General features: G+C 51.4%; 1 protein-coding gene across 1 annotated transcript; it reads right to left on the bottom strand.

The window, feature by feature from the left end:
• Window positions 1-106: 106 nt before the first annotated feature.
• PLAT (plasminogen activator, tissue type) lies at window positions 107-23,294 on the bottom strand. Its single transcript, XM_060001373.1, has 14 exons — window positions 23,233-23,294; window positions 12,468-12,563; window positions 11,364-11,412; window positions 9,594-9,731; window positions 9,128-9,238; window positions 8,642-8,816; window positions 7,882-7,973; window positions 6,513-6,687; window positions 5,988-6,073; window positions 4,926-5,121; window positions 4,697-4,833; window positions 4,419-4,559; window positions 3,391-3,557; window positions 107-974 (listed from the first exon to the last, which is right to left on the bottom strand). The coding sequence occupies exons 2-14, from the start codon at window positions 12,537-12,539 to the stop codon at window positions 816-818; spliced, it is 1,698 nt and encodes a 565-aa protein (XP_059857356.1). The 5' UTR covers window positions 12,540-12,563; window positions 23,233-23,294; the 3' UTR covers window positions 107-815.
• Window positions 23,295-25,743: the final 2,449 nt, after the last annotated feature.

Here is a 25,743-nt window from a genome sequence, read left to right as displayed (position 1 = left end):
GGCCTTGTATGCCGCAACTATTCTGAATGAATGAAAGGAAATATTTCCAGCGAGTCAAAGAACGTGGACACAAGTAACATGAATAAAAGCTGTCGGATACTGCATGTAACAGAACGATTCCACTCTGATTTGTAGAAAATATGTGAAAAATATATCAATTTATTATTCCAGTACAGTATCATACAGGTGTGCCAACAGTATAAACAAAAATGAACTGATATAAATATGCTAGAGCCTAGTTTATTAGTTATTAAAATGATACATGTCTCCTGTCCTATGATGAAATTTATAAAGAAAAAAGAAGTACACTCTACACAACAGGATTCCTTCCAAGAGGTATAGCCGGAGAAAGGGAAACCCTGACACTTGATTTGAAGGCTGGATTTGAGGCACGTAACCTGGCCAGCCAGCCCGTCCCTTATGAGGAGGCTCCTGCTGGCCTTCCCTGTGACTAGAAATAGACATTCTATTACTAATAGAATATTTCTAACCCTTCTTTCCTGAAGGATCCAGTTATCTTTGCCTACTGAGACACGCTTTCACCTTTGCGGTCCCGTTTCTAAAGCTGCTCACGTGGACGGAGGAGGTGGGCTTCTGCCTCGGGGACTGGGATTCCAGGAGGGGCTGCCGTTTACCCCTCTTCCCATCTGACAGAGTATGTTTCAGACCTGAAGCCCCGAAAACTTCCAAAACGGAAAGTACCTATGGAAATCCATCCTCCCCGACTTGTGCTGCGTGAAGAAGCCCCCGCTGCAGTGCATCCTCGGAGGTGAAGGAAACAGGGTCTCCGTGATGCAGGGAACCGGTGCCCCTGGTCATGGTCGTGTGTTGTCCCGAACCCAGTCCAGGTAATTAGTAACCTTGGTGTACACGCCCGGAACGCCCTTCTGGCCACAGCCGAGGCCCCAGCTGATGATGCCGACCAGGATCATGTGGTCATCCTTCATACACACCAGGGGGCCACCTGAGTCACCCTGCAGAAGGGAGAACAGGTCAGCTCTTTGCAAAAATGCAGACTCTTTGGGGGGAGGTTAGGGTGAATGCTTGTAGTGTTCCTATGTACTCTTTTTTTTTTAAAATAAATTTATTTATTTTACTTTTATTTATTTTGGCTGCGTTGGGTCTTTGTTGCTGCGCATGGGCTCTCTAGCTGCAGCAAGCGGGGGCTACTCTTCGTTGCGGGGCACGGGCCTCTCACTGCAGTAGCTTCTCGTGTTGCGGAGCATGGGCTCTAGGCATGTGGGCTTCAATAGTTGTGGCACGTGGGCTCAGTAGATGTGGCTCACGGGCTCTAGAGCACAGGTTCAGTAGTTGTGGCGCATGGGCTTAGTTGCTCTGCGGCATGTGGGATCATCCCGGACCAGGGCTTGAACCTGTGTCCCCTGCATTGGCAAGCGGATTCTTAACCACTGCGCCACCAGGGAAGCCCTTCCTATGTATTCTTCAAAGTGCTCAGTTCGGGGAGGGAAATTTTATCTCCGTAACCTTGGGCCTTTACAGAATCAGGTTGTAGCTACCTGGTAAAGCGGAATTGAGATCATTTCTTGTACATTTCAGGTCCCCACCAGGCTGTAACTCCACCACTTACTAGCTGTGCAGCCTCAGTCTAACTGGGCTTCAGTATTCTTACCTGAATGATACTGAATAATAATAATCTAAAATAGAAATCATACTGCCTCCCTTGTAAGGTTATGGGAATTAATTGAGAGAAAGTTTGAAAAGCTCTGAGAACAATGTGTGGCATTTAGTAAAACTCCTGGTAATTGTTAGCTGTTGTCATATTGAATCGAAATGATTTCTGGTTTCGTTTTTAACTTGCTGCTAGTGAGACAGGCTGGGACCTGGGACCCTTTGCTGCAATGCTTGCACCTGGATACACCTCTGCTGGAGCAACAAAATACAAAGAAACTGTATGGGACTAAAAATAGCTGTGTGCATATTAGCTGGGGCAAATTATAGACAAAAGATACAAAAGACCAAAAAACTCAGTTGCCACTTATGAAGAGCCGGGAGCAAAAGCGCGGTACTACACATGCCCCCTGCACAAAACACCACCTAAGGGGTGGGCAGACCACCTAAGCACCCCCTCCTGCCCAACCCCTGGACCCGACCCTACCCTCTCCTCCTATAAGAGACCAGCTCTCCCCCCCTCAGTGAGCACGCAAGCAAGGGAACCTGTTGTTTGTTCTCGCTTCCCCCTGCAGCTGCAGGGTCCCCAGTAAAGCCTTGCCTGAATTTCTTGTCAGGCCTCTGATCAATTTCCATTGATTAAGGAGGCCACGCACCCTGTGGGTAACACTAGCTGATAGATCACGGTTTCCTCTTGCAGAGAACCTTTTGTGACTGTCGAGCTAGGTGGTGGAGGTGTCTGAAAAAACCTTTCAGAGAGGGACCAGAGGCTGTCAAGGAGCCAAGCAGGGGGGATGCTGGTGTGGTCTCCACATGAGAACTAAGCCTACAGTCCTCAGTGCAAGAGCCCGGCCCTGCTGTCTCTATCCCCTCCTCCCCAGCCTCAGTGGGGAGCCCGGCACACTGTGGGCACGAAAACAGCCCAGCATGGACGGCTCCTTGGCTCTATTTAGGTCCTAAGTACACAGGTTGGTCTGTGTCTTACACCCAGTTATCATGAAATACAAGTACATACTACCTCTGATAGGGATGCTAACACAGAGACCCCCAAAGAGTGTGCTTTCCCAGGGGAAAACCCTCATCTGAGGGCTGAACTTGAGTTCCTAAAACTTATCTCATAAATCATCTGTGTCCTACTTCCCAGGAAGGTGCCATTCCGACTTCCCCCTCTACACAATGGACTCCAGTTCCCCAGCACCCACAGAAGACAAAGATGTCTTAATTTGTGTTGCTTTATCCATCACTTTGATAGTATTTAATTGCCTGGGCTTAGAGGAAATCCTGTACCAGGTGGTGGTTCTGGTGCAGACACTGGGGAAATTTCCTGCAGCTTAGATTTCTTGAGTTTGGGTGACTTTTTTTTTTTTTTTTTTTTTGCGGTACGCGGGCCTCTCATTGTTGTGGCCCCTCCCGTTGCGGAGCACAGGCTCCAGACGCGCAGGCTCAGTGGCCGTGGCTCACGGGCCCAGCTGCTCCGCGGCATGTGGGATCTTCCCGGACCGGGGCACGAACCCGTGTCCCCTGCATCGGCAGGCGGACTCTCAACCACTGCGCCACCAGGGAAGCCCTGAGTTTGGGTGACTTTGATCTTGCTCCAGTTGCTTTATTCTCTGAGGTCCTCGTCTAGATCCCCAGCACCTCACTGAGATGAATCACTGCTTTCTGGCTATCACTTTTTTTCTTGGTTAAGAACCTGTCGGCCAAGGAGCATTTCTGCCCTTGGAGGGGGAGGCTCAGGGGAGGAGAGAGGCTCGTGTTTACCTGGCAGGCGTCATGCAGGTTTGCTTGGTCCCCACCGCTTCGTGTGTCTCCGGCACACAGCATGTTGTTGGTGACAGCCCTGTTAAACAAATACTGGGAAGTGCAGCGGCTGGATGGGTACAGCCTGACATGGGCCTCCTTCAGGCGCTCGGAATAGAATGGAGAAGCTGAAACAGAGGAGGAAGGCGTCTTGTGGTTTTAGGGAAAGTTATTTATAAACCTTTTGGAAAGAGAAAGCCGAACTTTCCAATAAGAGCTAACATTTATCAACCTTTTACACGTATTAAGTTGAATCCTATGAAATGGCCAATATTTTCTTCTTTTGACCTACAGAAACAGCAGTTTCGTAGAGTTTCACCCAGGGTTTCTCGACAGCGGCACGAGGGACATTGGGGCCAGAGAATGTTTTTGCAGGGGGCTGTCCCGTGCATTGTAGATGGTCGGCAGCATCCTTGGCTTCTACTCACTAAAGGCTGGTATAAACCTCCATCCTGAGTTGTCACAATAACTGACATCGCCAAGTGTTTCCTGAGGGGCAAGATCACCCCAGTTGAGAACCACTGGCTTAACCTAATATCTCATTTAAACCCCATAATCTATCCTTTTCTTGCCACTGAGTAAACAGAGGCTTGGAGCATCATGAAATAAAAATCCATTTCTGGATCACACTGCTTGCAAGGTGCAGGGCAAGGATTTGAACTCAGGGCTACCTGACGGCAGAGTCCAGGCACCCCACCCTTAACTAAGCTCACTCCACTTCTTATCAGAACCTCCTTGAAATCTTAGGCTCTTAAAACCCTTGTGCTGCTCAGACCCCTCTTGACCTGCACGGCCACCCTGTGAGGCTGGGAGGGCAGACGCTGGGGCCTCGCTAGGCAGGAACTTGCCCTCACGGTCACAGTCACGGCGGCGGTGCCTGTCCCGAGGGTGGAAACTCATGGGGCTACTTTTTCCTCTCTCTGGTCAGCACATGTGCTCCGGTCCACCCCCAGATGGGCAGAATGGGGCCGAGATGTCCTCCCACTCACAGGCCTCGTGCTTCCCGTAGCCAGACAGCTCGCACTCTGTCCAGTCCGGCAGCTGCAGGCCGGCGTCTGGGAGGCAGACGGTGCGGACGGCGTTGCTCTCCAGGGCGCAGGTCAGTGAGTCCGATTTCAGCTGCAGCAGCGCTGGGAGGCGGGGCGAGGAAGAGAGCGAGGATTTCAGGGGAGAGGAGGGAGGGGGCGGGGGTCTGGGGGGAGGAGGTGGGATTGCATGCGTGTGGGTCTGGAGTTCCCGCGGCAGCAGGGAGAGCCAGACATCTTACCTATGTCATTGTTGTAAGTGTCATCATCGAATTCCTTATGGACGATGTATTTTTCTACTTCAAACGTCTGCTCTTCCTTTCCAGGGACCAGCCGGTACGTCCTGCCCAGGACCACCTTGAGATGGTTGGGAGGATACCTGATGGAGAGACAGCTCGAGGATGCTCTTCTCTAATGGGCCTGGTCTAAGGCCTTAGAGAGGAGGCGGGGGCGCCGGGTTCTCATTCCTACCTCTCCTGGAAGCAGTGGGCGGCCGACAGCACCCAGCAGGAACTGATCAGGACCCCCCCACACAGAAACCGCTCTCCTGGGGACCTCCTGTTCCTGACGAAGATGGCGGCCTGCCACGGGTGGGAGGTGATGTCCGCGAAGAGGCCTCCTTTGATGCGGAGCTGGGGCTGCTTGTACTGTCTCAGGCCACAGGTGACTGGGGAGGGAAGGGCAGAGCCGGGGTCAGACCTGTGGGCCTGGGCGAGGTCCCTGAGCCCCATCCTGGTGTCTTGACTGGGAACCCGGGTTTCTACCCCCGATGCACTTCTGCAGGCTGTACAGAGGGTTGGAGCCATCTCCACGGCAATCAATCCACAGCCTGCGTGTGCTGAGTATCCAGGACGAGCTAAGCACTGTACAGACACTATCCTTCACCCTCACAGCACCCAGCCTCAGAGAGGCTGGGACCTTTTCGCCGAGGTCACAACGGCACCTGGATTAGAACCCCGACCTGACTCCGTAGCCAGGGGTCTTTCTGCGATGCTTTGTTACCTCTACTTTTTTCCTGCAGCCACTTCCTGGCTTAAGAAATAATGAGGCATTGCAGCTTCTTCCTGGGGAATGTCTACCCCATTGCTCTCCCATCGACTCAGCCGTACCTATCCTTCCAGGCCCACGGGACATCCTGCCCCCTCACGAAGTTTTCCTAATACTGCCAGCCCACTGGTACTGCCCGCTGAGGATGCGCCGTGCGTGACCTTGGTCGTGAGTTCGCTGGTAGTTTATGTCTTACCTGCCCAGTTAAACTCTATGTGCCCTGAGGAACAGTCTGGCTGATCTGCGTGTTCACAGGGACCGAGTAATAACAATCGGTTCTCAGACGATTTCTAAAGTTTCATTTTTTAGCAAAGCGTGCCAACTTGCATTTCTCTAGGTCTCCACCCACTCTGGGTAACCCCGTCCCCCCTCTGTTAACTGGGCTCTGGGAGAAGGCGGGAGAGCAGCCTGGAAGACACGGGAAGCGGCAGAGGACACGGTCAGGAATGAGGCTGGGCACAGGGAGGTGGCCACAGCTGGCCTTACCACACTGGGGCACGTCGCAATACTCCCACGTCAGCTGGCCATCCTTCAGCACGTGGCACCAAGGCTGGGCGTCCCCATCTGGGTTCCTAGTCATAAGGAGGGAAGGTTTCCAATCACATCACAAGCCAGGGAAGAGGGGAAGGCTGCCCAGCTGGGAAGGAGGACCCTGAGCCCCGTGCTGGGCTCAGCCGCAGGCCCCACCAGAGGGAAATGACTGTAACTTTTTTCTTCTGTCATTAACATTACGTCTTCATCTCCCAGCTGTGCTAGAAGACTCTTAGGATGGAACAAAGGGGCCACGTGAGGACAGCACAGATGAGGACAGACCCTCTAACATGGGATTTGGGTCAAGAAACTGGAGGACGTTCCTTTTCACGACACGTGCAAATGAATAGGTTGGGCTGGGTCACATCCATGGTTCCCTCCCACCCGCTGGGTCTTTCATGTAACTTTCAACATCAGACCCCTCCCATCCCGGTCCAACCCCGCCCTCTGCGCAGACGCCCCGGACCCTGAGCTGCGCACCGGCAGTGATTGTGCTTGCCCAGGCCCAGGGCCTGCGCGTTGCTCTTCCAGGCGGTGTTAATCTTGCCCATCAGGATCATGGAACTCCACGGGAGGCAGGAGGCCCCAGACGTGGTGAGGCTGCGGGTGCCGCGGTAAGCCAGCCCTTTCCCCTGGTAGCAGTCCCCATCTTTTTCTGGAACACAGGAAATCTCAAACTGAAACAAAGCCACTTAAATGCTAAAGCAGGCAAGTGGGGTTTGCAGCAGGGCCTAAAGCAGAGCTGCCGGCCTGGGACGCCCAAGGCCGGCAGCCCACCACCCTTCTTCTGTCCTTCAAGCCCTTTCACACGGGTGGTAAGTGGCTTCCATCCGGTGCCAGCCTCCATCATGGGCTGTGGCTTCCTTGATGGCTGTGTTAAGAGAGACCCTGAGGGATATTCAGGTTCGGCAGGAAAGGGTGCTGAGTTCAGCTAGCGGGGATTATTCCTGGAGCTGCTTGGAAAGCAATTAGGGGCTTCCTTGTGTATACTTGACAGGCTGCTGGGAACCTGGGTGCTTCAATGGGGGGACACGTGGGCAGACCCAGTTTTCTCAGATATTGTCCGCTAGGGACCTGAAGGATTTGTTGGACTTGGGAAGGAAGGGAGAGTATGAACCTTCAAATGCTGCATATTTGTCCCATTTTACCCTCTTTTCTCCCCACATGAAACTGACAAAGTATACTACCAGGCACAGATATAGCACAGTGACAAGGGACCTTCAAGGTCATCGGGACCAGTGACTCCCAATTTATACCCGAGCTGGAGGGTGGGGAGGAGGCTTTAGAGTTACTCTAAAGAGTTCTTAAATTCACAGGAATATCAGCGTCACCTGTAGACTGAAAGTACACAATTTTTGTAAATGTATATTTAGAACTTTAAAACACATTTTCTCTACTATTGTGATAAATAACATCATCATTTGTGAAAGCACCACTGAATTCACAGTACCTTTTTGTAACTGTTTTTTCAATCTGGGAAATTTTCTCACATTAAAAGTCTTTACAGAGACAGAGAGAAATCTTGAGAAACAGGTCCATTAATCAAAAAAGAGAGAACCTCCATGCCTTCTCAAAGGGACTGGAAATCACCGATACAGCCCCATCTTCTCTGTTGATGAGGAAACAGAGGGTCAGAGCTGTGCAGAGATCAGCTCAAGGTCAAACAGCTAGTTAGATGCCAAGCTTGGGCGAGGACCTAAGCCTCTTGACTTCCTTCCCTCTGACACCGAAATGATTAGCTACCAGCCCAGTCCTTTGTTTCCTTGTTTGCAGAAGGACCGTCAGCGCTGTCCCCAGACCCTTCCCGCACCCCGTGAGGCTACAGAGGCCATGGGGAAGCGGCACTTACCCTTGCCGCAGGCTGGCGTGCTGCAGAACTCGGAGACGTACTTCCCTGCCTTGAAGATGTAGCACCAGGGCTTTAAGTCTTGGTCTGGGTTTCTGAAAATCAGCCAGGAAGGCCAGGGGAGGTGAAGAGTGAGGCCCGCCTCTCGGGCCAAGGGCTCTGCACCTCGTCCGGGGATAGAGTTACACGTGTTTGTTGTACACAGGAGAGTCAGATCGTGTTGGGAGGAGGTATGACCTTGTAATCGTCTTTATTTGGAAATTAAGCGTGGTTTACAGAGGTGCATGTGGCTGCCACGCTGACAAGGGGGGCACCATGATGGTGAGCTTTATGGGCTAACTTGGCTACTGCGCCCCGTTGTTTGATCAAACGCCAACCTAGGTGGTGCTGGGAAGGGCTGGGTCAATGTGGTTCACATCTGCAGTCAGCAGACTTTAAGTAAAGGAGATTCTCCTCCATAGTGTGGGTGGGCTGCATCTAAGCAGTTGAAGGCACTAAGAGCAAAAGCTGAGAAGAAGTTCTGTCTCAGGACTGCAGTATCGACTCGTGTCTGAGCTTCCAGCTTGGGGAGCCCGCCTACAGATTCCAGACCTACCAGCTCCCACAAACACGTGAGCCAACTCCTTAAAATAAATCTCTTTATGTATACACATCTCCTGTAACTTCTCTGGAAACCCTGACAGAGTTGACGCAGGTCTTTCCCCGACTGTGGCAGCTTCTCAGCAGAGAAGACCCTCCAGGGCGGGGAAGGCGGCCCTCTCACCTGCAGTAGTTGTGATTCCCGAGGCCCAGCCTGAGGGCATCAGGCCTGCGCCCACTGTAGGGCTTCATGGCCAGGCTGCTGCTGTTCCAGTTGACGCACTCGGCCCCACTCTCCGCTGTGCTCCACGTGCCCCTGTAGGTGATGCCCTGGTCCTGGTAGCATGTGGCACTGGCATCTGAGCGGAAACAGGACACACAACACCTCCCATGTGAATCCTCCTTTCCTTTAGTTTCCAAAGGGGGTCTCACCTCAAACCACTGAGGCAGTAGCTGCTGAGCTGCTTGGGTGACTGGGTCACCCCGCTGACGGGGACCACGCCAGCCTCCAGATTTGTGCCCGAGGCCCTAACCACCCTCGGATGACCCATCCCATCCCACCCCGATCCTTCCCCCGTCACTGCACACTTGCTTTCCTTTCTGGGTAGGTTTGCAGGTGGGATTTCACCCTGGTGGGTCCCTGTCTCACAGTCACCCACCTATCACTCACCTATTTCGCAGCGTTTCCCAATGAACCCTTCAGGGCACTGGCAGACAAACTCTGAGGAATAGAGGGCCTGCCAACATGTCCCCCTATTGAAGCACCGAGGTGTGCTGCAACCTGTCAAGTGGAAGCAAGGGAACCCCTAATTACTTTCCAAGCAGCCCAAGAAGATATGAGTCAAAGTTGAAGCGTGCTGTCTACATGCACACACGATTCTGAGCACTCCACAAAAACGAACTCATTGACTCCTCACAGCCGACCACGAAGTCTGAACGACTGTTCTCCCATTTTGCAGATGAGCAAACTGAGGCTCACGGCCTCATGCTTTCAGCTCGGCACCTTCACCTTGGCCTAGGGCAGAGCGTGCCTGCAGCCCCATTTGAAGGGTAGACAGGCCCGGGACCGTGACGGACAGGGCTGGGGCCGTGAGACTGGACTCGAGGCTCACAGCCTGGCTTGGGTGGACACGTACTGTTGACGGGCACCGAGTGGCACTGGGCCCGGCCACCGTTGCACCAGCAGTGCTCCACCCTGTTGCCCCTGAGCAGGGGCCGCAGCCAGGACTCATGTTGCAGGTACGTCATCTGTGTTTTCTCGTCTCTGCAGGTCACTGTAACGACAGACAGGCCGGCCTCTTTAGGGCCCGACTCACCCCAAACTGACACCACCCCCACCCCAACCCCCACCCCCGGCAATCCTGCTCACTTTTGGGACAATCTGCCCTTTATTCCTTCCTTGCTCTCAGCCAGAAGACAACAAATACCCGATATTTGGTCACCAAAGACCCCTTTCAGTTTTCAAAAACAATTTCAGATTCAGTTTATTAGGGGCAGTGCCAATATTACTTTCCATTCCATATGACTGTGTTATTTTTACATTCAATTTCCTATGAAAATCAGTTATTTTCTTGAAATATATAATAGAATATAATGGTGTATTTCTACTATTTCCTTATTTTAGTTTCAATGAAATATGAAATACACTTATGAAAAACAATAAAAAAGACCCCTTTTATTGTTTTTCCTCTGATGGGCCCTTGTTTTGAAAGAGTTTATCTATCAAAACACATTTATTAGGTAATACTCTAATTTTTCATTTTAATTCATCAAAAATATGCACGTGTACGCAATTGCCTACCAGAATTTTTGATCCACATTAGCATTACCACACTGAGATGATGCATTTCTGGTCCCAAACAAAGAAAATTGACATTTTAGTCTGTGCAGAAAATTTGCTACTTCCATTAGTACTTTGGTATAATGAAAATAGTTGAAGTACTCCCATTAATACACTTTCCCTTTTTCTCTCTCTCTGTTTGCAACCCAGAATGCAAACTTAAAACATCTTTAACTTTTAATGAATTGAAGCGGTGACACACGTTCACTGTCAACAATACTGCTGTTCCTTTAGAGGGCCGTTGAGGCCAGGGTACGTTTGCAGGAAGCACTGTGCTATCCGACCGCGGAAGCAGTGAGAGTTAAGCTGTGACTCACTCTGGGGAAACTTCCACCTTAAATGGGTGTTGCAGAGCCTTCCAGCCCCCAGAGAGGTAGGTCATGAGGGAGGAGGGACCATCTGGGACCTGCAGCGGGGCCTGCAGCTCTTTAGATCAGCGTCAAGACAATTGGGCTGTGAGCATGTTTAATTCTTGGGATCCTAGTGGGAACGTTCCTTGGGTTTCTAGTCTCAACTCTAGACACGGCCTCACAGAGATGGTCTTCCCACAACACTTCGTGAAGCAACCCAGGTTAGTCATCCCTGAGTTACCAACCGAAGAAACAGAGACACAGAGAAGCTAGTTAACAAAGATGCTGAATGGAGTGGGAGGCGGTGGGGATCACAGCCCAGGGAAAGGCCCTGGACAACCAGGACCGTGCGGCCCGGCGGCTGTGTGACCCTGGGCAAGTCATTCCATCTCTCTGGGCTCTGTTCTCATCTGTGTAATATTCTAATCCGTTTTCCTTTGTGCCACTGGGCTTGCAGGCTCCCAGCAGCGAGCGACTCCCAGCGAGCGACATCCTGACCCCTTGAGGACCTGTTCCTGACCCCTTGAGGACCTGTTCCTGTCCCCTCAGAGCCTGTGTGAATGGCGAGACAGGACAAAAGCATCTTAGCAGAGTCTCACCTTCACGGATTTTGAGTAAGCAGGTCACGTGGAAAAAAATCCCCCCTGGAGCCTAAAGCACCCTGACCCTGACCCTGACCTTGAGCCTGACTTGCCTCCACCCCAGTGACATCTCACCTCCACCTCTGTGCGATCTGGCTCCTCTCCTGAGTCGCCTGTGGATTTCCTGCAAAGAAACCAGGGGCAGAGGAAGAGTCAGCACATGCTGGGTGTCTTAGGAATAAGGGTGGTCAAACCAGAAGACCACCATCAACCCACCAATCAGAGGCCACCTGCCCAGAGTATCCCCCTCAGATAATGGGCCCAGGTGGAATGTCCATCACCTGCCTTCCTGTCTAATTCTTTCCCCCCTTCTAGACTAGTCCTGTGCAAAAGGACTTTCTGAATGATGGAAATGTTTAACATCCAGGCCGTGCGATGCAGTAGCCACTGGTCACATGTGACGACTGAGCACTTCAAATGTGGTGTGACTGAAGTGAATTTTAAATTTTATTTAACTTTAATTAATTTTAAATTAAAATAGGCACATGTGGGTTAGTGGGGTTGCATGCACCACCCCGGCCCCTGCAATCCCATCTCCTCCAAATAGCTGCCCCAACTCTCCCTTCTCTAAAATCCTGCTGTGCGGGCATCGCTCACGTGGCCTGAATGATGCCCTGAGCTGCCAGGCATCTGCAGAGAGCACGTGTGTTGTGTAGTTTCCATCCCAAGTAGATAGTACACAGTACACGGGCAGCTCGCCTGCTTCCACGGCTCACAGCGCCTGTACTGTCTTTTATAAATACTTTATGGATTCATTCAGACACATCCTTTAAAAACAGCCCCAAAGGGCTTCCCTGGTGGCGCAGTGGTTGAGAGTCCGCCTGCCGATGCAGGGAACACGGGTTCGTGCCCCGGTCCGGGAGGATCCCACATGCCGCGGAGCGGCTGGGCCCGTGAGCCATGGCCGCTGAGCCTGCGCGTCCGGAGCCTGTGCTCCGCAACGGGAGAGGCCACAACAGTGAGAGGCCCGCGTACTACAAAAAAACAAACAAAAAAACAGCCCCAAAGAAGGCATCGAGAGGCAGTGTTTACTCAAGTCAGAACGAGTGCCTAGGGTTCCGCTGGAAGCCTGGATCCCGAGCACCGTCCACCAAGGGGAGTGTGTCCAGGTGTGTGTCCAGGTGTGTGTCCAGGTGTGTGTCCAGGTGTGTGCTGGCACAGACAGGAGGGCACACCCACCTGGCTGGGTGAACTGAAGACAGCTCCACAGAGCAGCAGCACACACAAGATCTCTCTCTTCACTGCGTTCATCGTTTCCTCAGTGTCCCTTAAATTCTGGAAGAAGAGGGGAAGAAACCTTAACCGTGTGATGTGACAGGACCAAGAGGAGAGCGAAGTGCAGGAGTCTGCCGGTCCCCCCAGCGTCGGCGCCCACGGCAGGAGAGGCCACGGCAAGTGTCTGAAGGATGGTGTCTTCTTACCGTATACCTTTTTTATTGTGGTAAAATACACATAACAAAATTTACCATTTTAACCGTTTCTGAGTGTAAGTTCAGCGGCATTAAGTTCCTTCACATTGTTGTGCAGCCGTCACCACCGTCCACCTCCAAACTGTCATCTTCCCAAACTGAAGCTCTGTACCGGGGAAACCCGAATTCCCCGTTCCCCTGGCAACCACCATCCTACTCACTATGACTATTCCAGGTACCTCATATAAATGGGCTTATATAGTGTTTGTCCTTTTGGGTCTGACTTATTTCACTGGGCATAATGCTCTCAAGGGCCATCCGTATTGTAGCATGGGTCAGAATTTCCTTCCTTTTTAAGGCTGGATAATATGCCACCATCTGCATGGACCACATCTTGTTTATCCATCCATCTGATGATGGGCACGGCTTGCTGGAAGGTGATCTTGCCCAGACATTTCTGTGGGCTGAAGGCTGAGACCACCTCTGGCACTTCTTGGCAGCCTGGGGCCTCGGGGTGCTGGTCTGGTTTCCCTTGAAGTGAGCTGCTGCCCTGGGGTTGACTAGATGGGCCCAGCTGCTGCCCTGGGGTTGACTGATGTCTCAGCTCTGACATTTTTAGAGGAAACTGTAGGAATTGTGTGGCTGGCACAGCTCAGAGCCAGCCTGCCTCAGACGGCCTGAGCTCTTCCACTTAGAGCGTCCACGCCTCCTTGTCCAACAAAGGAAAGTCTCCCGCCCCCAACTCCCCCCCAGCCCCCCGGCTCCATCGGGAAACCAGCCTCTCTTTGATAGACGGGGCCCGTGAAGTGCAGATTTGCAGAAAGGAGGGGAGACATCTGGTTTGGTCATCAGACTCAGATCTTCCTGGACCCACATCCTTAGTTCCGTGTGCCTTGCCCCGGGGCCCTCACCCTCAGCAGCCCGAAGTGGGTTGGTCGCTTGGGGTGTTATTTTGTGGTCTGGCAGCTCCACTCACTCCCTCGTCTGCAAGAATTAAATCAGGGCTTTTCTTCCCTTGACTCACTTCCCCTCAGTCACAACAACTCTGGGTCCCATCCCTCCCCCTCATCCCAAGCATCTGAAGGGTCCCTCGGATTCAGAGACGTCCGGGACTTTGACCCTGGCGCTGGCTCGGGCTCCCTTCCTGTCGGAGGTGCTGTCCCCTCAACCACAGCTCCCTTCAGAGCGAGGATGAAAACATAGAGGGAGATGGTGGGAGATGCTCTGTGCCCCAGTGACCTTCCGGGACGCTGGCGACAGGCAGAGGAGGGCACGGAGCTGTGGGGGGGCGGGGAGGGGGCCGGACAGTCTGGGCAGAGAGTTTCCTCAGGCTCAGAGGGCGTCCTGCCAGCCAGCACACCCCTCCCCTACTGCGAAGGAAACAGAAGGAAGCCAGGATCTGGGTCTTTGTTCCAATCCGGCTGCCCAGGGCCCCGTCCCGGGCAGGGCAGGGTGGTGTGCGCTTCTTGGGGGCCCATTTCTCCCTCATTGCAGGAAGCTTGCTGCGACACACTGGTTCCTGGCAGTTTCAGAAGGAAGAACTAGGGGGTCAAGGGCATCCGAACAGGAGCCCACGGGGGAGTCTTCTGATCACAGGCGATCATTCCAGAATTTCTTGCTCAGTGTTCCTCGAATTTCCCCTTTGTCAAAATTTCCCCAAATTCCTCTTCAATTCCCCTTCTTAATTTTAACCCAGTACTTACAACCTTTTAAAATAGGTCTTCTTAAACACATTCCCCCTCTCTCTTCCTGCTGTTAATCATTTATAGGTTGTCCCAGCTGCATTATCTCAGCCAAGCCTTGGCGATGGGAGAGCTCTGCCCTCTCAGGACTTGACGAGCAAATTCTGAATCAAACAATGAACGAGCCCGCGAACAGGGAACGTGATTCTTCATCTCGCCTGCCAACCAGCCAGGGCTTCCAGCAAGTTCATTCCCCTCATACGCAGTGGATGCCCGTCAAGTTACCGTGTAATTTCAAGAACTCAAGGTCATCCTAAGTGGAGCACAAGCCTAGATGCTGGAAAATGGCAAAGTGCCAAGTGGAGCATTAAGACATTTGCATTCCCTGGACAAATGGGGGAAGGGGAGCCAGGTGGGGGGAGGGATGCACTGAGGGCTGAGTGTAAAGGCTCCAACAGCTGCATGGCCTCAGACCCTTTTGCAGCTAAAGAATCAGCAGAAGGAGTGTATTTTTTCTTCTGCTCTGGGACAGTTGGAGCCTGTCTCTCTTCTATCAGTCCTTACCAGTCCTCTGCTTCGTTTGGCCTTGCTGGGCCTGGAGCTGATCCAGTGCCTAAGAGCCTCACACAAATCACATGATGTCTCTATCCTCACTGCACAAAGGGGATGGAAGCAGCTGGACGGGCCAAGTGGGGTGAGAGGATGACAAAGAAATGAGTCATCCCGCCTGCAGACAAGCAGTGCCTTCCCAAGACAAGGGAGTGAGAGGGAAGGAGGAAAACTGTGTCCTGGTTTTGCCTTGTAGAGATGGCAGGGGGTGTGGAGGTCTGGGGGCAGTGCCTGGACAAAGAACAAGTGACCCCAGCAAAGCAGACCGGACCCAGGACCCTGGGGTCCATGCCAGGGCGGACCTCAGCCCTGGACCGCAAGCTCCCACCAAAGGGAGAGGCGTCGGTTGCCCATGTGAGGCCAGTAGGAGTGGGGGATTTGAGGAATAAGCATAAGAAGTCCTTTGGAGGTTCATTTTATAAATACAAGACTTGTAATTTTTTCTGTGCTCCTTTCCTTTTGCTGTATTTAATAGTTTCCCAGAATCAAAGAACTAAAAAAGTAAGGAAGTAAGAGGAGAAAGGAAGGAAAGAAGGAAGGAAGGAAGGAGGGAAGGAGGGAAGGAGGGAGGGAGGGAGGGAGGGAGGGAGGGAAGAATGGAGGAAAGACAAGTAAAAAGAAGACCATGAGAATGACAGACTTTTTTGGGACTAGAATCCCTGAGTCACTGGAAGCATCACTGTATGGCGGGGAGTATGGAATGATTCTAAGGCCCGTGGTCTCCACGCTCCCAAAGCCCCAGCCCTGGCAGCTCCCCCGGGCACATAAAGTCGAGTTTTGTAGATTTGCAAGAGGCACCCTCTCAGGGGATGGAGTTCAGTAGATGCAGAGCTCGGCAAGTTGACAAAGAATCCGTGCAAATTAGAAACATCAGGACACGTGGCAACTAAAGCGTGGCCTGGATTCGCGGGCTGAGCTGGCGGGCATCCTTGTGTGGGACCAGCCTGCAACCTCTGCCTCCAGGGCGACCCCCGACCTGCCTAGAAGCGGTGCTGGATCCTGCTTGGCTGCAGAGACAAAGTGACTCTGTTCTCTGACCTCTGAACAACTGTGAATGATGACTGCTCCAGGGAAGAACAATGGTGTGGTAACCAGGGAGGAGGGTTAGTCTCCAGGAGCTGAGGGTGCCACTGTGGCTGGGAAACTAATCACGCCAGCCAGGAGCACAGGGTTCCTTTCTGCAGTGGTGACACGGGGAATGCTGATTGATGGGCAGCAGTTTGTAACGGCTAGAGTCTGGGTGGGGCGAGGCCATGGGAATGGCAGCAGGACAGCCAGAGGAAGGGTCTGGGGAAATGCCATGGAGGCTTGTCCTCAGGGTCTTTCACTGTCCTTTGCAATGACCCGTTCTGTCCACCTGCCCCTAGAAATTTCTGCTCTTAGGAAAAGAACAGATACACTCATTCGCAAATGGTGTGACTGCATAAAAATTAATGTGCTGCCCTTCCAAAAAGCATCTATATTTTGAGACATCAAATCTGCTCCCAGGGATGCAAAACCAAGAGGGCTAGACCCTCAAGGCTTCCTCCAGGGCTGACATTCTGTGGTTTCTATTGTGAGAACAGACGCCGTGTGACCTGTGAAGCATTTATACGTGCGGATAAGTACTTTCATGGAAACACTCAACCACGTCCCATAACGTGACCTGCAATAAAGGTCTGGACCAATGCAGTCAATCAATCGAGTTCTGTGATTCTAGGTACGAACAGTGCAATTGCCCGGAAGTTAAAGAACTTGAGGACTTGCAGTGTCTACTTTTGGCAGCAAGAAAAAGGCAGAAACGTGAGCAAGCTGGAGGCCCGTGGAAATTGCAAGGGAAAGATGAAGGTAAATTGAAACTGTTATCAAATTTTGCACCAGTGTGCAAGGTTTGCTACCTTAATCTTTGGTAAAGAGGATTCTTGGGATGTTATTGCTTTGCAAAGCTTCTCTCTGGAAATCTGAGTAAGAGAAAGTCAGTCTCCAAGGACACCAATACTCCAAAATGACTCAGGACCTTAAGACAAACAACAGCTTCCCCGCCCTGCCCTCCCGTCCTCCCGCCCCGGGCAACCAGCATGCCAGGAGGGATGCCAACAAATCAGAAAAGAAACGGTAGGTCAGAACGCCTTGGAACAGCAAAGGCATGTCGCTACGTCAGGGCAAGAGATGAAGTGAGATGGGAGGAAGAAGCCGGCTTTGGAAAGGGGGTTGAGCTCCCACAAAAGCACACCTGTGTCTGGACCAGCGTCAGAGCCCGGGGCCGGAGCCGTTAGCTTGGTAGCTCTGGTCCCACCTATACAGGTCTTGCTTTTTATAGAGCTCATGCTCTCAGAGTAAAAACCATTTCCCAAAACTGCCAGCACAGAAGCAACTCTTAGCTTTTCCCTAGAGGTGATCATACTGAGTGAAGTAAGTCAGACAGCGAAAGACAGATACCATATGGTATCACTTATATGTGGAATCTAATTTTAAATAATGATATAAATGAACGTATTTACGAAACAGAAACATACTCACAGATTTTGAAAACAAATTTAAGGTTACCAAAGGGGAAACGTGGAGGGGGGAGGGAAAAATTAGGAGCTTGGGATCAGCATACACACACTACTATATATAAAATATCAATAGATAACTAATAAGGACCTACTGTATAGCACAGGGAACTCTATTCAATATTCTATAATAACCTATATGGGAAAAGAATATGAAAAAGAATGTGTGTGTATATATATATATATATATATAAACTGAATCACTGTGCTGGACACCCGAAACTAGCACAACACCGTAAATCAACTAGACTCCAATAAAATTTTTTTTAAAAAGTAATTTTTTTAAAAAAAGTAATCTCTTCCGGAACAGAACTCTTTATAGCTAAGGAAAAAGAGAGGAGTCTGTTTCTTATCTAATTGGATTGATTCCAGTGAGGTAAGTAGGATAAAAATCCTCTCCTGGCACCTCCCATCCACTCCCATCTCCACTGTTACTCAGGGCAGAATTCCCTGCAAAGCATCTTCAAAATATAGGCACATGACCTGTGTCCAAGTTTTATACGACATCAACATACTCAGAACAATCTGTCCTGAGCATTGCCACTGCCGCCCCTCTCCACCGTCTGCCGGGTAACCCTGCTTATCTGGAGGAACTCAGGGAGTGCAGCTGTGGGTCTAGGAAAATAGAAGTCCATCTTGCCTCCTGTACAGTAAAAACAAAAGAAATCCTTTCCTTATAAACTTAGACCCTTGCAAAGAAAACAGAAGGTTCAGCTGGCAAAGCTAACTTCGCGAGTCAGTGCAAGGACATGTCATCCCCAAGTCTGAATCTCAACAAACCTGCAATCGAACGATAATCTAAGGGAGAATCTTGTTCAGCAATGAGCTCGTTTTGCCTGTTCCTTCCTCTCCCTAAAGCAAGCATCACTACAAGGAATGAAATACGCAATCATTTGATACTCCTTCAGTCTCCTTCCAGATTTCAACACACGTAAATCAGGAGAAAATTAGCAGGGGCTTTCCTTGTATTGCCACATGCGGAACTCCGTCCACATTTTATGAGGCTCACATGAAAGTGACTGTGATAGCACATTTTTGAGAAATGCGTGTGGATGAACGCCACTTACTCATCTGGTACGGGAGCTGTGACCCCCTGCCAGGCATCCATTGAATCATTTAAGTCAATATTGTTATCTCATGTTTGTGGATGAGAGAATTGAACTTCAAAAAAGTATAAGGAACTTGCTCTGACGTGACACGTCTTGTAAAGGGAGGGGTAGGGTCTCAAGACACCCGGTTCTACCGAAAACCCAACAGTCGCTCTTTCCACGACTCTTACTGGGTCCTGATGCTGGACTGTCGTGTTGTTAATGTGCTCAGAGTTGCTGTGGAGAGGAGCCGCTGGCTGGAATGCTGGGAGCATAGCCTCTGGGGCCTTAGTTCAAACTCTAACCACCGCTTACAGGCTGTATGTGGTTCCTGGTTTTCTAATGGGCTAGTCCTTTCCACCCTGCCCCACTGTGATGACAATTAGCGAAGAAGCAGGTAAAGCCCCCAGTTGCTGGCCTGCGCACAGCAATTAACTGTACAATACTTACTGCCAGGAGCGCCCTTTGGACGGGGGAGCGCCAAAGTTCACAGCTTCTGCTTGGAACGTTGACTAGAAGGGAAGCCAAGTTCTATGGGGTCATCATCAAGTTCAAGTGTTAATACCGAGTCCTGTCTCCTACATTATCTGGAGATCTTGCGATAACCTGTAACTGGATTCTTTACGACTGAAGTCAAGTTTCATGCCCTTCAGCTATGTGCACAGATCAGTATTAACTGGAGCCCTTATTTCCTGGATCATGGGGTGATGTCTTTTATCCGATTTTCAATCTGTTTTTTTGTTCACCTTTCCCAGGCCTACTTACACCACACACGCCAGGGCCACTCTGGCCTCTGAGAGGAAGGTGGAGTTCGCGGCGAGGCAGCTGGAAGGTCAGGCCCTCAGTACTGATAAGGGCTGCCTGATGCAGACCATGCAAATGTTTGAAAACCAGAGACACTAGGCAAGAAAAATAAGGAAACTGGAGCTTCTCAGAAAACAAAACAAAACAAAACCAGATCTCCCCTTTCCCTCTGCAGCCCAGGTGGCAGACACTGGCTCTTGCTGCAAAATAAAACAAATTCCTCTTTTGTGAGCACATGTGAATAACCAGCAGAGACCAGTCATTGGTGGGCTTTCTGTTCTACATTATTCATAGTAGGATACCGGGTTTAGCGTCCTGCCGAGCCCCTCCCCGCCTCCCCCCGTTAGAGGCCTCTAACCAAGGGGCCTGGGAGCCTCCTGGGTGCCATCCGATCCCCCATCCCATCCACCTTGACCCGAGCCCTGGCTCATTCTGGTTTCCTCTCTTCCTGAATTCACAGGTGATTTACTCTGTGTAACCTGAGCACCAACCATGCACCAGGCACGGGCTCTGCGGTATAAAGACACACGCGCTCCATCCACAAAACCTCATAGTCTAGGAAGGGGACAGACGAGTAACTAGACAGGCACACCCCACAGATCGGCGCTGTGACATGCAGGGGTCGGGTGGGTGGAAGGTGGGCACACAGAGGAAGAAGGGGTCCTGCTGGGATGTGAAGGAGGGGATGCAGGTCACCCTTGTTGAGGTGGGCGCTGGTCGAAGTGGGCTTTCTGGAATGGACACTACATAAGCTGTTTGTCGAACAAAGGCAGGAGTGAGCCAGGCACTGGAGAGGTGTCGCTGGCCCAAGACGGGCCCAATGTTTGGGGCCCCGGGTAGTGGCAGCAGGCAGCCAGAGCCTCTTAATCTCCAGCACGGACACCTTTCTTTGGGCAAAGGAGTCTGAGTCACACACCCCAGGCTCTCCCTTGGAGGGTGTCCCTAGGAGGAAGTGTGGTTTGGAAAGCCCGAGAGTCCTAGGGATGTAGGGGCCTCGGGGGAGGAGTTCAACTTGGATTCCCTAATGTCTAATTGTAAGTTAAAGGAATCCTTGTGACTCTATAAGAAACAAAAAAGGCTCTTAATACAAAGATCTCCTAGTATCTGGGTTCAGCCTGACCTTGAAGTGGTCTGTCAGAGGCTCCAGGTGGAATCAGGCCAAACCTCTCCAAGCCACTGTGCGTGTATCAGGAGCGTCACGTAGCCCTCCTGTGCAACTCAGCTGAGCCCACGGCCAAGACTCACCTTCCAGATCATGGCCATTGGTGTGGACGGTGTGGGCAGCTGCTAAGGACCCTTGACTGTATCAGTTCCACAGGAAGAACAGCCACTAGCACTTCCTGGGGAATCACGATCAGAACCAGAGCTTGCCTGAGTCGTGCCTTCAAAAACTGTTTATGAAATGCCTGCTATGGACTCGGCACCTGGTTCCTTTTCCCTTCCTCAGAGGTCTTAACTTTCAGGCGATCAAAAGGCTTACCTTTCCCTCTACACCCTTCTACAGAAGTCTTTTTCCCAGGAAGGAAAGTGGAACGTAAAATGCACAAAATCTCACTGAGAGAATGTGCTGTGTCCTTATATGTAAGTAGACACCTAAGCCAATAGCAGGAGACCACGCAGCTGGACTTGGGGTGGCGCCAGGGCAGACGGTCTGGAGGATTCTTTCTAGCTGGAACTTTCCGTGAGTCTAAAGCATCCTCGCTTTTTACCTGGCTTCACTGGAGACTCACCACTTGGTTTTGTGAGCTGGTTGACTGGGGTGAGGTTTACCACCTGAAACTAGCGACAGAATTTTTCTCTGTGCAAAGCAAATGGCCCAGAGAAGGAATGGACAGAATATTCTGGTCACTCATTGATGGCCATCTTATCAGAACAGAGCGGAAAATCACTCATAGAAAATAGGAATTTTACTCTGAGACTGCAGATGCCAAAGAGTCATCAAAACTGAACACTTTAGCTCAAAACCCAAATGTTCCCTCCCCACCAGATACTCGGTATTCAGAGAAGCACGTGGATTTTGAATTTTGACCAGAACTAAGCCCACTATTAATGCCATGAATCATGCTGCCACCTCAACCTCTGATCCAAATAACCTGCCCAAGCTCTGGAAGCTTCGGAAGATCTAAAGCCAGCGCTGCTCCTCCCAAATGATCATCTAGCCAAAGGGCCCCTTACACTGCTGTAAAACTCCAGGACCAGAGGAACTCCTGTAGGTGGATTAGTGACAGACCCCACCTGGGCTGTACCTTCCCCAGATGCTCTGTGGTGCTGGCTACCCATTTACAAAAGCCTTACATGGTGATGGTGGCTTCAAGTCACACCACCAGGGGTGTGGCTGGGTTGCTTGTTACAATCATTTGAAATATACTGATCACCAGCTCTGCTCACCAACATGCTAGGTCCCCAGGTGCAAGAGTTCCGCCTCCGTGAGCAAAAACTAGTAACGGGATCATTTATCTTCCCCTCGAAGCAGGAACTTTTCCAGGCTGGTGCAGAAGCACCTGAGAGCAGCAGCATCACTGGGAGACTCTCATATGGGGATCCACAAAATAAACTGAGATGGTCCTGGAGAGTCTGCACAGAGACTGCGCCATTCAGGCAGAGAGCAGCCTGTCACCTGCTCGTGACAAGAGCGATTCAAGGCTGGTGTCTCTGAGAATGTTTTAGGTGGAATCAGTTGATGGGTAGGATGGAGCTATTTCTACTTCAATATTCACGGCGTCTCTGCTGTGTGCCCCATCTGGCTTTGCTCTCACAGGAAGCACTTACCCGGCAGCGCAGTCTGACCGTCATCTATTGATTCTGGACCAGTCAGTGTCTAGATCCCGGGATGAGTCTCCTGTCCACTGGCAAGAATTGCTAGGAAGTCCTTTTGAGGGAATTCCACTTAACGGTTGTGTTTCAGAATTTCTTCATGGGATTGCACACATATACACACACACACACACGTAATTTTTTTCTGTCATCCACCAGCTGCTGCAGGAGACCACCATTGCTATCCACATCAGTCATCACTACCACACGGCTTTCGGCTTGAGTTTGTCCTCAGTTACCTGAGAGTTCCTTCCTTTCCCTTTGCCCTCCTACCCTCCCTCCTTGGGAGGTTAAGAAAATAAAGATAATAGCACTGAAAGCCTAGAGAGCCTCCTACGGTCCCTGCAGAGTGCTCTGGGAATAGAAGACACTGCTGTTATTTTCCCCTGTAATCGAAAAGTCCTCCAACAGCCCCACCCCTTGCACTCCAGGCAAAAAACCTGCCTTGGAGGTGGGGGACGAGGGGGGAGATCAGAGGCCTCCCTGGGACTGTCATCCACTTCTCCCGCCCAGCACTTCCCTCCCACCCAGCACTTCCCTCCCGGTGAATCCTCTGTGGGCAACTCACTCACTGCCCAGCCCAGCCTCAGTTTCCCCATGGGCTCAGACCCCATCCCCCAGGGACCCTCCCAGCTCTGACCCCATCAGCCCATGTCACATTTCTTGCCCGTGAGTCATAAGGTGTGCCCATTGACTATTCAGAGCATTTCTGTATCATTCTTTTCTCTTTCCCCTTTGCAAGCAGAGATTTCCTCTCCAGGAAACACAACCGTTCTATCCTCTCTCTTCCCCTGACGACCTGGCCCCTGCAAACACTTCAGCCCATCCCAACGAGATGCACATTCAAAAAGAAATCTGCCCCTGGACGAGGATTCTAGCTAATCCCCTTTTGGCCTGAATTACAAAGTCAGCCCTTCGGTGTAGACATTCCTTCATCGGCTCAGAAAGACTTTTAAGAGAGAGAACAGAAGTTGGGGTACAGAGAAGCACAGAATCCAACCTACCACCGCCGCGAGCCTTCTCCCCTCCTCCGAGAGCGTCCTCTTCAGCCCCAGGCTCTGCAGGACCTCGGCTCTGCTGCCCCTGCACAGCTCCCGCCTCCTTTAAATTTCAAGGCAGGGGGTGGGGTCAGTGGCTCCGGGTGGGCGGGCTTCTCTGTGGCGGGAGGATGCCTAGCGGACAACGCCACAGGAGGCAAACCGGGGCGGGCCTGTTTATATAAAGAGGGGGAGGAAGTTCCATGAAAGCAGCACTGCCCATCCTGGCTTGAGGCCAGGCTGATTATTCACGGTTCTGATCTTTGAATCATAGCAATTTGGGAGTTGGACGGGACCTGAAGAATCCGAGTCTCGAACTCCTAAAGGGACCCTGAGGATCTGCTAGCTCTAAGACCCCCACTGGGAAAACAGGCGTTTACAATTCTAAACAAACACACGCGGAGGGGACAGGGTTCTTCTGGAATCTCCAGCAGTAACTCTGCCGCTCCGGACACAAGAGGTCGGAACGGCTAGACTGGTGGACCGGCCGCCCTCCGGGCAGAGGAAATGCCAGAGCTGGAGCACCTGGCGGGTGGGGACACAGGTGGGGACACAGGTAACAGGTGGGTGGGTTACACCTCCTCACCTGCAGTGGAAAGTGCCGCAGCCTGGAATCAGCCACTCCCCAGGTCTGTCATCTTGGGGGAAATCATTCTGTAAAGTGAATCCGTGGTCGCTGAGGTCTTTTCGGCCCGAGCTCTCCAGCTGGGCTGTGGATACAGGTTGGGGCGCTGAGCCGACGCTCTGCCTAAACGTGGCTGCGCACGCCGGAAATTCCACCCCTCCCCCCCCACCCCCGACAGCGGGGAAGCTTTTCAGTGTTCTGGAGTTTGTTCTTAAATGTAAATGCCCCCGTTGGGCTCGGTAACCCCTTGCAGAGGACTCATAAATAAGAGGGCACCGTGTAGGGGAAAGCGCGATGCTTGAATCAGCTCTATCAGGAATGAGAGATGTGACCTCAGTCAAGTTTTTCAATTACGCTGAACTTTCGCATCTGAGGTCATATATGGATTAGAGAGAGACACTGCACACGAGATCCCTGGCACATCCCAGGGTGCAGTCGGTGGCATGTGTCATGTCGATGTCTAGCCAGCACCAGGCACCATTATGGTGAGAGAGAAGTAAGAGAAAGGATGCCAGAGAGGGCGCAGGAGGCTGGATGAGGAAAGCGTGGGGTGACTGGCCGGCTGTCCTGTATTCCGGTCCTAACTATGCTCATATTCGTCAAGTGATGAGAGCCGCTTGAACGGTGGGACAATAAGTCAGTCGTGGACAATGTTGAACTGTTTTTCCGTACTTTTATCCGCCAATGGCTGATAAAAGTACGGAATAGGTCCGTATAAAAGTACGGAATAGGTCCGCCAATGGCTGTTACAGGAAAGGGGAGATGGGGGACCGAGTCAGGTACACTGGCTGCGCATAAGCATTATCTGCAGACAAGCATCGGATAAGCTGCAGCAGTGGGAAGGGGCTGTGCCTCGAGACGGTCTACTTTCCTGTTACATGCTTTGCCATGATGATGCCTGGAGGGTTTTTTTTTTTTTTTTTTTTTTTCCCATTTCTATTCAGCAGGGTGGAAGGGAGGTGGTAATAGGACTTTAATTTGGGCTCCTGTAGAGGATGAATGATTCCATTTAAATGCTTAGATCACATAGAGACAGCAGTCTGGGTAAGGGCTCAGAAAGCCAGGGCAGAGACCCTACTGGGGAGGGGATGAGGGGCAGGATGTGATTAAAGAGGGGTAGGGAGAGTCCTCCCCCCCATTCTGCCCCCACCCCTGCCAGGGTGCCTGCAATTTCACCTTTAGTAACATGATCCCTTAGTACATATATACAATGGAATAGTACGTATGGGGTCTTGAGGTGGACCAAGAGCTGTGGATTGAAAGGAGAGAGTTTTCTGGTCACTAGCAGGTGCCCCCCGGAGCTTTGTTGAAACACAACCAAAAGACTCAGACCAGTTAATATCCTGGTCCTAGGAACGGGCCTTTGTGTTTCTATTAGCATGAGAGTGTTTTTCTCTTTCCTGGATTCTGGGGAAAGTGGGAGTAGGGAGGCTGCTATGATGACAATGGGAGCATTGATTTTAGTCACAAGATTCCTGTGGGAAAAAAAATGAAGAAATGAAAATAAATTTTGGTGAAATCACATCCTGAGAAAATTGTATCAAAGGCCTTTGCTTTCAAGGAAGAGAGATGAAGCCCAGGCCCAGATAACACGGAGACCAACTGGGCACAGGGAAACTGGAAGGAAGTATTCCTACAGAATTCCTCCAGGGCTTTCCCAGCAGATGCTGTTTCTGCTGTGGCCCCCTCCTCTGCAGCATCATGAGACACCAGCCCCCAACCCCTTACCACCCAAGTGGATCCAGGGATGGGCACAAAAACAAGGACCTCACTGAGACCCCAATCAGCTGAGTAAGAAATGATGTGATGTCTGGAAACTCAAAGAAAAGAGAGACAGACAAGAGGCTTATGAC

Source organism: Delphinus delphis, chromosome 21 (assembly GCF_949987515.2).
Source record: "Delphinus delphis chromosome 21, mDelDel1.2, whole genome shotgun sequence".
NCBI lineage: Eukaryota > Metazoa > Chordata > Mammalia > Artiodactyla > Delphinidae > Delphinus > Delphinus delphis.
The sequence above is the reverse complement of the archived record's forward strand: the minus strand, read 5'-3'. Positions and strand labels throughout refer to the sequence as shown.